Source organism: Lagopus leucura, unplaced genomic scaffold, assembly GCF_019238085.1.
Source record: "Lagopus leucura isolate 7727_CA_CO unplaced genomic scaffold, USGS_WTPT01 Super-Scaffold_806, whole genome shotgun sequence".
NCBI classification, from domain to species: domain Eukaryota; kingdom Metazoa; phylum Chordata; class Aves; order Galliformes; family Phasianidae; genus Lagopus; species Lagopus leucura.
The window spans coordinates 6,293,103-6,304,574 of record NW_024962260.1 but is presented as its reverse complement, the minus strand read 5'-3'; the positions used below and the strand labels follow the sequence as shown (position 1 = coordinate 6,304,574).

The 11,472-nt window shown below is 41.6% G+C and overlaps 1 protein-coding gene across 1 annotated transcript in view; it reads left to right on the top strand.

The window, feature by feature from the left end:
• Positions 1–2,119: 2,119 nt before the first annotated feature.
• Positions 2,120–11,472, top strand: part of LOC122177006 (transmembrane protein 132D-like) — a 195,623-nt gene continuing 186,270 nt past the window's right edge. Inside the window, 1 exon segment of the mRNA XM_042866056.1 lies at positions 2,120–2,667. Coding sequence (XP_042721990.1) covers positions 2,589–2,667 — 79 coding nt within the window. The 5' untranslated portion in view covers positions 2,120–2,588.

The window sequence follows — 11,472 nt, the reverse complement described above, 5'->3', positions numbered from 1 at the left end:
GTGCACTACCTCCTACTAAAAGTTAAGCATCTGAAGAGCGCTTTGAGGTGAAAAGGCCAGTGAGGCATAGAATTGAATCATTAGTTGCTGACCTTTTAAAGTGACTTTTACAAACATTAAGGAAATAAAAAAATAGGTTGAATTTATGAAACTGAATTTAGAAATAAATCTGTGCTCTAAGTAACATCCTGGAGTTGGTTCCCTGGATTCCAGTGTTTTTTGCTGGAAACTTAAACAGTGCTTCCAGCTCTGCTGGCTCACTGATGGTGTTGCAGAACAACAAGAAGAATAACGTGATCTTGCAATACAGTATGGTACTAAAACTTCCTCTCTCTCTGCAATTCTCGAACTGCTTCTGCAGTTCTATCTTTGTCCTCTTTGTTACTTCTGTGACTGGAAGGCAGTAGAACAAACCATCCCCAGTTTTGTATGAACAGCAAATACCATGTGATGGCCATAGAGCCAGAAACTGTAAGGAAAAAACTTTTTTTTAGTCCAGCAGAAGATTTTTTTCCTCAAAGAAAAGCTGGTAACAAACACATTGCCATGGCACACAGCTGGAGAGAAAACTCTTCCTTTCTGTGAGGTTGTTTTGTTTGTTTGTTTGTTTTTGTAGAATATGTGAAGCTTTATTCCTTGGAATGCAGATGAACTGGTAGGTAATGCTGGCACACTGCACCTGCATGCTGAATCAAGCTGGGCATTGACTTCCACCCCAAAAGCTGATTGCTTTATCTTGGATAGGAGAATTACTATAGATTGGTTCTCTTCATGTTGGATGACACTGTAAGGATTTTGGCTGTAGGTTGTGTCAATTGCATTTTCTGTCTTTTTTCAGAGAGTTCATGTTCAGAGATGGTCTGTCTGCTTCCTCAATGCCATTTCCAGAGATTTGTTTCATTTAGCTCTGGGCACCTCTCTGGGATTGGTGCTACTTCTGAAACTGGCACTAACTTGCAGAACGGATCTGCACTGTCACTTGAATACAGCATTTTCTCATTGTGTGGTTGATGGTGTTTTCTGAGTGCTGGCAAAGTATGTAGTCTCAAAGTTTATTCTGAATGACCAGCCTTAAAGCTTTCAGCAGAGCAGGTGTTACTGCAGAAAAATATCTGTATTCCCTAGCATGTATTCTATGAAGGGACAAAGTGGTTGTAAGTTCTTGTAGCTACATTTTTATTTATCTTGTTTAGAGTCGGCTGCAGTAAATTGGGTTTTGCTGCTTTTCTGTCTGCCAAGCATAATGCAAATCTCATTAAGCTCAACTAAAGGTTTGGCTTAGCAGAACTGTTCTAGCACTCGTATCTGCTGCAAAGGGAAACCTCAGAGCAGTTACTTCTTGTAATTTTGTGAACACTATTTAGGTAACTGTATGCATTATTTCTGCTGTTCTTGCAATAGCTATTGCGCACTTTACTAAAGAGTCTTCACGTTATTTTCCCGTTCTGTCTGCGCGTTTTTTTCGGCTCACGACAGATTCGGTAGACGAGGGAGAGCTCAAAACGCGAGAGAGAGCTCTAAGCCCAACCACGTGCTGCAGCACATCGTGCCAAAGCAACGTGCTCGGCCGGCTCCGGCAGCCCCAGCCGTAGGGTCGTTTGGGTGCCGGCAGCATCGCGGCGCTTCCGGGCGCCCGGCTCGGGGTTGCTTCCTGCGGCTCGGCTCCGGGCGGGTGGAGCCCCGGCAGCTGGGCAGGGGGCGGCGGGGGCGGTGGCTCTCGGCTCTCCGCTCCCCGGGGGCCGGGGCCGGACCGGGCGGCCCCGCTCCGCCCCGTTCCGCCCCGCTCCGCGCCCCACTGCCCGCGGATTGGGGCTGCCGGGCTGCCCGGTGCGAGGCGGGGCTTGGGCGGTGGGCTTATTTATCTATTTGTTTGCCTCGTCGTATTTTTTTTTTTTTTTCTCTGGCTATTTTCGCGACGCTCCCCGACTTAAATCTCTGCCTCTGTCGATAGCAAGCGCGGCTCGCGTAGGATGGGCCGGGGCCGGCGGAGGCGGGCGGGCGGGAGGGCCGGGGCGGGCGGCACGAGCCGGGCTCCAGCCGCGCTGCATCCGCTGGGGCGGCAGCTCCCCGCCGGCCGCTGCGCCCGCCGGCCCCGAGCGCACTGAGCGGTCCGCGGCAATGGCCTTCGGAGGGGATTCGCGTTCGCCCCCTCCCTCTCGTGCAGAAAGTCAGACAAGTCTATGAGGGAACTGAGAACTTTAGGAGAGGAGAGGAAAAAAAAAAAAAAGCAAACGCCAAAAAAGCCGAGAGAACAACGACAGCAAACCTGCCTCCGTGTTCGGATGATCTCTGGGCTGATCAGCAGCAGCCAGAGGTAAACTTTGGTGCAGCGGCACCGCTCCGGGCTGCGAGCCGAGCCGTTCCTATTTCTGCACTGAAAGGAGCGGGTTTTCACGGCGTCATCTGTCTTGAAGCTAGGAGGGAGGCTAGGGGAGGGTTCGAGGTGAAGAAGTCAGTCCTCTCTCCGAAGGAAATGTTTTTTGTGCTCAACATGACCTTTTCTGAAAATGCAGCCTCTCCAGCGGACTGATTTTTATTTTGACTGGGAAGTGTGTGAAACTGAGCCCTAACTTCCCACAAACCCTAGGATGTGCACTGCTGGGATTAGCAATATGGGGCATCTGTTGTCACCTCTCCTCTTGAGCCTGGCAGCACTTTTTTCAAAAGGTAAGTCTCCACCTCTGTCTGTCTTATTGCATCTTGTTTATTTTCTATACGCAGATTCTGTCCCATCGCTCTGTGATGCCTTGAATGTTGTTACTGACAATTAATGATTGGAGGATTTGGGACAAGTCAAGTGTTACTAAAAAAAAAAAAAAAAAAAAACAAAAACAGATATCTTGATGGGAAATCCTAAGTGGCAAGATTTTTCCTTCCTGTACCCCTTTATTGGAACATTTTTTACCTGTAGGGTACATTTTTGCTCCTGTAGATGCTGATAATCACATGAGCTGGTAATTCAGTTTTGGATAGTGAAGGGTTCTGTTGAAATCTGAAATCTCTGGGGTATGGGCTGCTGGAGTTTGCTGCACTGCTGTTATCAGCTGTGTAATTTTTCAGATTAAAAATCCTGTATCTCAGGCTTGGCAGTGTTTTGCTGAACCGGAGAAATATGTGCGTGCTGAAATGTTTAAAAGCTGTGATGTGAGCCTGAAGCAGGGTGCCTGGTGTTCTGCACACTGAATAGAGTTTGAATGTCCTGACAGCAGGACTTCGGAGGACTCCGTGTTATCTTGTTGCCCTAAAGTGTGTTTACAGTAGAGAAAACCAGCGTGTATTCAATGTACTCATTTGTGTGGGCCTCTTTTGAACTTCTCGGTGATGGCCTCGGCCAAAAGGTGAACGCATTTTTTGCAGTAGTTACTTCAGATGAGCAATCCTGTGTGATGTAAGTTGGGACAAATGTACTGAGAAGGCATTGTACATTAACAGCTATAAGCTGGCAGGGAAACAAAATCGAAAGCTCCCACCATGTGCTCAGTCTTCAGCAAGGAATAATAGCATATGCATTTAATCTGTGAGTTTGCAAACATACTGGTAAGGAGTTCTGCTCTGAGAGAGCTCACTGATCAAATTAAGTGTTGCTTACTTGTAACACCTTTTCATAGGTTAAGATGTCAACACTTTCCTTTTTGATGAAGTGAGTTATTTTTACTCATTACTTTGTACCCAAAACTGAACTGACAGAAGGGAAAATGCACAGCTGTCTATTTCTCTGGTGGTCCCCTATAAAACAAACAGAACACATCCCTTTCTTCCTTTAGAACAGGTTGAGAAGGAAGGGAACAAAATAAGTCTTCTCCAATGTAACTTAACTGCAGTGCCTACATGAACACAGTTTAAAAGTTGTGATTGGAAATGCATTAGCAGCAGGAGTTGGAACTCTGAGACTGCTTCCACTTTGCACACAAGAAGCTTTTGATTGCCCAGCTAGACTGTAAATCATGTACTTCATTATAAGCAATATCAGTGCTTCAGATAGGCTAACAATGCAGTAAGAACGTGAAGTTTTTCATCTTTTTTTTTGTGTGTGTGTGTGAATGTGTTTCAGTTTGCAGCTTTAACACTGCAGTAACAGTGTTTGACTGCGATGGCAGCTTACTGAAATGTCAGAGTATGAGAGGCATTGCAGTCCCACAGAGTTCAGTGTTTTCTTTACTGCCATCTCAGCAACAATAACACTCAGATATGAATTTGTTCTTAGACGTTACTTACATCTCCTTTGAAAGATAAACAGGCAGAAAATTGAGCTTGGATAGGAGGTCTCTTAGGTAGAAAGAAAATGCTGTAGAAACTGGTGGGTGAGGTTTTTTTTCCTGGTTATTATGAAGTCTCATTAAATCCGATATTTCTTGAAACTGGATACAGAAGATCCCATTAGAATTACTGGCATCTTCTGTGTTATTTATTACGCACTTCAGATATCTACATGCTGCTGTATGACTGCAGGGATTTCCTGCTCTTCAGTAATACAGATATCTTCTATCTTTAATGTAATTGTCTATGTCTGTGCTGGGTAACAGGCTCTATCTGCACTTCTATGCCTTAGCACACTGTGAAAAGACCAGAGTGCTCTGGAGATTTACAGCATGAAATAGACAGTGTGTGAGGTTGATTCTCCCTCTGCCCCCTTGAAAAAGATTAAAAACCAACAACAGGACATACTTTTTACTGCTACAGGGCATGTTTCTTTGATGCCTTTCTGTTACTAATAGAAAAACTCTAATTTATGACACGATAACAAAGTTTTCTTAAAGAGATACAGGATCTTCTAACCTACAACAGCAATCAGCTGTCTATTGTGCACAGGTCTGTTGCTGATTACTCAGAACCATGGCAACACACCTTCTCACTGCACAGTTTCAGGTAATGATGTTGAAGACTTGAAAATTCTATTGCAGTTTTGCTTTGCTTTTATCTTGTATACAAAGAAAATAGCTCCAGCCTGAGAAGTGAAATGTTGTTTTCAATAAAGAGCTTCATGTTCTTATCAGACAATTTGTCACTGATGATATAATCCTTGCTTTTTAATAAGTTTTCAGCCTTAAAATATAAACATGCATGCATACATATCTCTCTATCCCCAAGAGAGGCTGTAAGGCTATATAACTGTAATTAGGGACACAGGTCCATTTTGCAGCTTTGTCATTGACTAGAAGGTTTCTGAACCAGTTGGAGGGGGCTAATGCTTGCCCTCAGTCAGCTGGGCTTGTTGCTATTTGGTGTCACCTGTGAAACAGATTCCCCAGAAACCTTCATTTAAATGTAGCCAGGCCCAGCTGATGTGGAAACACACTAATATAAATGGGTTCCATAATGTGGGCATTTGGTCCCTTGCTAAAGGGAAAGATCTCTCATTAGCTTTGTTCAGCTAGAACAAAAATTGTAGTACTGTAAACACCAAATTCCATGCTTGGTACAAGTTTATTATATACTTAAGTCTCCTAATATTTATACATCCTATATATATATATATACATAGGATGTATACCGTGAGACTTAAGACTAAGGAACCTTTTACATTATGAATATATGTTGTCAAATTAAAATATTCATTTCAAATTTCAGCTCTAAGTTGAGAGCAGCAAAACCAAGAATATTGTAGTGACTTACAGCCTGCGTTCTGATGAGCTTTCCATGTTCTTTGTCATCCTGGGCTGAAATTTTCCTGCAAGCCTCTTTTCAATGAGATCTCAGGTCACATAGCTGCTGTTCTAATTTTTTTTTTTTCCTTGGTTTTTATAAAAGCATGGCTTGGCAAATGTGTTGGGCAAAATTACCTTGCATGCCCTGAAGAGTGCTCTGTACAGGCTGTGGATGCTCTGTTCACAGTGATGCCCATCACCTGTTATGGGAAGGCTGGGGGGGGCGAAATCTCCTAGAAACCCAACCCTAAAGGTTTAGTTTGGTGTATTTTAGTACTGTGTGAAACCTCTTGAACCCATGGATTCTCATGTTATAGAATGTTTTTCTCTTGCTATGGCCAAACTTTCTCTCTGCTATTTCACTGATTTTTGTGATGATACTTAATGGCAGAACATGTTGAATATGCTGAAAGAATTCATTATGACTGCAGTGCATTGCATCCTTGTGAACTGTAGCTGTACAGGAAGCCATAGTCCTCCTTTTAGCTTCCCTTGTGCATCCACTGGCTTCAGTGGGAGCAGTGCTGCACAAAATGCAAGGCAGCTGAGCTCGTTGGGAGTGTTCCATCTTCAGAATGCTGCGGGCCATTTTGACGATATTTGTGTGCAGCCTGAACTGACAGTGAAGTGTGCTGTGAACCCAGTGTAAATAGAAACGGAAAATGAGAAGCTGAGGAGTGCAACAACTTGTCTTTCAGCACTGCTTACTTTGTATCATTACTCTGGAACACAGATAACACAGGGATGGAAAATGGTATTGTACGTGAGATTAAAATTGAAGGTTATTATATTTGATTTAAGATATATTTCTCTCCTCCAACCCTCCCTTATGGTGCCTAGATGGGAGTTCAGAATCGAATTTCAATTCGTGTTGACAGATTTTGATGGTGATGATGAGGGACATGTGGCTTTTCTCAAAGTAACTGCGCTGACAGTACTTGTGGGCAGACTGCTCCCAGGCACCTGCTGCTCTTGCTGTGCAATTGGGATGTATAGAAAACACACTGCATGCTGATTTCAGATGGCTGCTACTTAGGTGATCATAAAGTGCCAGTATGGTCAGTAAGAGCATTTCTCCTAGGCGCTGTCTATATGCAGAAATCAAAACAGGTTAACCTGAAAATCCAAGAGATAGAAGAAATCTTCCTAGCTTAGTGTTCAAGCTGTTTCCATAAAGGCAAAGTTGTTCTTTGCCTCAGCTACACCGAACTCGCTGCCTTTTCAGGCGTTATGTGAGGGAAGGAGAAACTGAGTTGCACATTGCATTCTGTTTCTTGCCAGCATACTTCTGGGAGAAGCCCAGTTCTGGTTTCTTTTAGAAAAAGAATAAATTCTGTAAAAACAAAACAAAAACAAACAAAACAAAACCAAAAAATTCTACAGCTAGCCCCATGTTTTATTTGTCAGCTGCAGTACTCGCTTAATGTGATTTGGCTTCTAGTATTTCCCTGTAATGTTCTCATTTTTTACTTGTGTCTTTTCTATTATTATTTCCCTGGGACTGTCAGGCTTTGTGACACCAACCAATGCTTTAGATGTTAATAAAAGTAGCTTTATTCAATAAGGATGAGTTTTATTTAATAAAAGAATCGAAAGATAACCTGACTTTTCAGCTGCATTCACATTAAATCAACCTCCTGAGGTGGTTGTGGATTCCACGTTTAGTGACAGTCTGTCACTGGTCCTAGGATGCACAAACCTGACTCCAGACAGATTGGTTGCAGAAAAGCTCAAGAGGTACCTGAGATTCATTGCAGGCTTGGTTTATAATGCATTACATTAAAATACTTGATTTTCACCAATCTTAATAATGTTGCCTGCTGCAGTATTAATGGTAATTCAGAATGAAGTGGATTTGAAATACTTCAGAGACATTTAGATAATGTTGATTATTATGAGTGGATTTAAGGTTCATATTTGAGTATGTTAGGCTGCTTCAGCCTCCTGTGTAGGGAGAAATTTTACTCTAGAAAGGCAATTGATTTCTTCTTATATTGAATAGGCTTGGTTCCAATGTAAGGTGCTGTGTTCCAATGTCTGGTCCTGCAGAGCTGATGGATTGAAAGCCTTCATACTCCAAAGAGTACAGCTTGGAGGCTTGCCCAAACACCACACATTTTGCAATTTAGTAGTGCAACATACACAAAAGGATGACATAACTTCCAGGTCTATGATAGTCTATGATATAAGATATTGGGTGCAGCTGTAGGTCCACTGTGGGTGTGATCCCAGATCGTATTTAAATCAGTATACATGTTTTCATTGCCTCTGGCAAGCTTTAATTCAGAGTGTAGACAGAGTTTTCTGGTGCAGTGTTTTTCAGCCGTGGCCCACACAGCAGTGGTGATTCATGGAACATCTGAGCAGTGTTGTGAAACCAGTGCCAGACATCTCATGCGTGCAAGCTAGAAAAGAACACTGAGAAAATAAATGTAGCAAGGATGCATTCAGGGTACATCCTGGTTTCTCTTTGGTTGTAAGCTAAAACATTTGTGACAGTACTGTGCGAGATGGTCTAGATTTCTTTCAGAAATGTTAGTTTGCTCTTGTCCTTAAAAAGGTTTGATGAAAAACCACTGTAGTGAGGCTAACTGCAATAATTTAAAGTACATTTCTCTGAACAGTTTGGTATTACCTTAATACATTGGACACAGCAGTTGATAATGTGAATGTTTCTAATCTACTCCAGCACAGGTTTACTAAAATCAGCATTGAATAGTGGCTCAGTGAAGCAAGGTAGGAGTAGTCATGAGCAACTCAACCAGACGTCTGTGCTGCAGGGTCAGTTAACTTCCTAAGAGACTCTTTCTGTATTCTCGGAGGATGTATGTTGGCTTTCACACTCCTAGACTAGATTTTTTTTAAATTAAGATTTCTAGAAAGATTTCTGGAGGTAGTTTTCTGTATTGCAGATGATTGATTGCCTACATGAAAGATGCTCAGCAAGATTGCGCTCATTTGTTTCTTGTACAGATCTTGTAGAAATGGTTGGCAGTGGCTCAGCTAGGACAATGCCATACTTCTTTAAATTTGCAAAATGTAGGCCCTCTTCTTTCCTTCTGCTGTCAGTTCTCTTTCTCACAGGTCCTTCTAGATCCCTTTTTAAAGTTTCTTAGAATTGACTTGAAAGAAGTCTTGGTGTTATTTCAGTGGATTGTATTTTGAGGCTCTCAGTGGGCGAGGATCAATGTGGAGCTAAATAGCTCTGATAACACTTCATAATGTAATAAATGTTTAAAAAAAAGGAAATGAAAAACCACCAAAAACAACAGCAACAAGCCACAAACCAAAACCACATTATCAGTTACCTGCTTGTCATCTTTAGCACATTTACAGAAGCTTGCTTGAGTTCAGAAGCGTGTACCCCCTCGATCTGGCAAAGGATGTCTTGATATGATCAGCAATACGGGACTTAGGGCGAACTGAGCAATTCCTATTCTGTCCAGTGGAGGGCAGAGGTGCGTGTGCATTCTGTAAGTTTATTACCACACTCCGTTACTCCGTAAGCAGCACAAGATGATGACTTCAAGAGTTTTCACTGCCCTGTCATGTTTACACCAGTTGTCACTGTCTTACTCACTTTAGGGTCTCTTTTAACTCAGATCATAGAAGTTGGGCTCTTTCTTAGATATTGTTTGCCTACAGAATTTGGCTCAAATGTAAACATCAGAAGAACTTGGCCTAGCCTCTATAGAAGAGTTTGGAAGAGGAACACATACAAAGGAGGTATCTCCCAGTATAGTGAGTTGGTACACATCTGATTTATGACTGATTGGATCTTGTCATCTAGATTCTAGTGGCAAGAGTGCTTTTTCCAAGACTTAATGGACGTTTAGTTGGTGTGAGCTTTGTGGTGTCCTTGTTAGTGAAACAGTTGTTATGCCTTCAGTGATTCACAGAAGCCAAGTATTGCTTTTTAAAGCTTGATACAATGCTCTCCATAGATCATTCCCTTGCTTACTAAGGGTTTATCAGTTAAGACTCTTTTATTCCATACCCTTGTCCATTGGGCAAACAGTTGTACAGGGATCATGACTTCAGCTGTGCTCTGCTCTCTCCTTTGTGGTTGACTGTGTCCCCTGCAGCACTTGTCTGATAAGAGATGATTTCTTGCATACAGAACACTTGTGCACAGTAGGATGCTGTTATATACTTCTGACTCTTTGACACCATCTGCCCACTAAAGTGGTTTTAATGGGTTTCCACTGAGCCAGGCTGTACTACAGCCCTGACAGCATGCTCCCTGTTCTTAAAAAATAAACAGAATCTTTTTAGAAAATCTATCTGTGAACATTGGCTTCTGCAAGAAAAATGATGATTACATACCACTTGATTTTCTGGAATCAGAAATATCTCGTTTTGATGGGAAAATGACTGATAGTGCTAGGTTGCTTTGCTGTTGCTTTTAATGATGTTATTAAGCATTATTTCTTGTCCCTTTTTTTGTCAGATATTACTGTCCATTTGCAGAAATGCAGTAGTTTCCCCTTACTGGCATTCTCTTCTTTCTTTTGAAAGCTGAGGAATGCAGCACTTTGCTATGGTGATTTAGGTGTCAGGGTACCCGCTGGCTTTCTGTAACCTTTGGAAAATTACTTCAACTCTCTTTCTCTTCCCCTTTGTCTACTCTGAATGCAGGTTCATTAGAGAAGGATCTGTTTACTTGCTGTTTAGCTAGCACCTGACCCTCTTCTCAGATGAGATGTACATTTTTCCATGTTAGAAGTGATTAACTACTTCTCAGTGGCTGAGTTACAAATTAGAACATAGCATTCTGATTGCCCTGGTCACTGGACAGCATTAAGAACTCTGAGTTCTGTTAGAATAGAGAATAAGAGCATCTTAATGGAAAACAATAAAAATGAGATAAAAGCATCTCTGCAGTTAAATATGTTGTAGAGCTTACCTAGATCCCATCCCTTAATGTTAAATTAATAAATTATCTAAATCTTTTCAGGCAGTGGCATGGTATATAGGAAGCAAAGCTCTTTATGAAAAGGAGTCATAAAGATGATTTTATTTCCTTTCATAAGCTGTGTTACTAATCTGTTAAAGAAACCCACCTGATTTTAAACATCTGTATTAGCAATGTCAAAAACCACTTAATCCTGTGTGGTTTGTTTTTTATTTGAAGGTGGTACAGGTGTTAGAAATATTGCATTCTTCCTGTTCCCCTTCAAGTCTTTGGGGTTTATTTCAAGCTCCTTCATATGAATAAGATGCAAACTTGAAGGATAGCAGTGCTGTTTGAGATGAACTCATGAAAGGAACTTTGGCCAGTCTCTTCTGTTATTGAGCTTTGGTTTCCTCAGCAAAACAAATGAAGTGTTCTGAAACTCTTAAATGGTGAAACATCTCTGGTGGAGGACAATGGAAATTCTAATGTTTAGTTTCAAAAATATTGAAATGTCAGAATTTATCATAACACAGATCAAACTTAATTCCATCCATCTATTCTTAACTCATGTTGCAAGCAGATAAAATAGATTTCTGCTTTGTTTTTCTGTAATTGTCTGTTTTTTTTTTTTTTTTTTTTTTTTTTTAGCATTCCTTTGCATAACAGAAGCTCTTACATTTTGCAAATGCCCTTGATGTCCTTCCTTGACCTGCTGGCAGAAAGTGATATTGACATGGTTTTTGTTTACTCCTCAGTTGAAATTTGTTTTCAGAGGTTGCAAAGCTCTTGCGGATAGACCTTGCCTTCTGCTCTGGTTCTGGTAAAAGAAAAAAAAAAAAAAAGGTGGTACTGCATTCTGAGGTCCTACAGACACCCTGCAACTTGGGAGGAAGTGATAATGAAATGATGTAGTATTTTATACTCAACTAA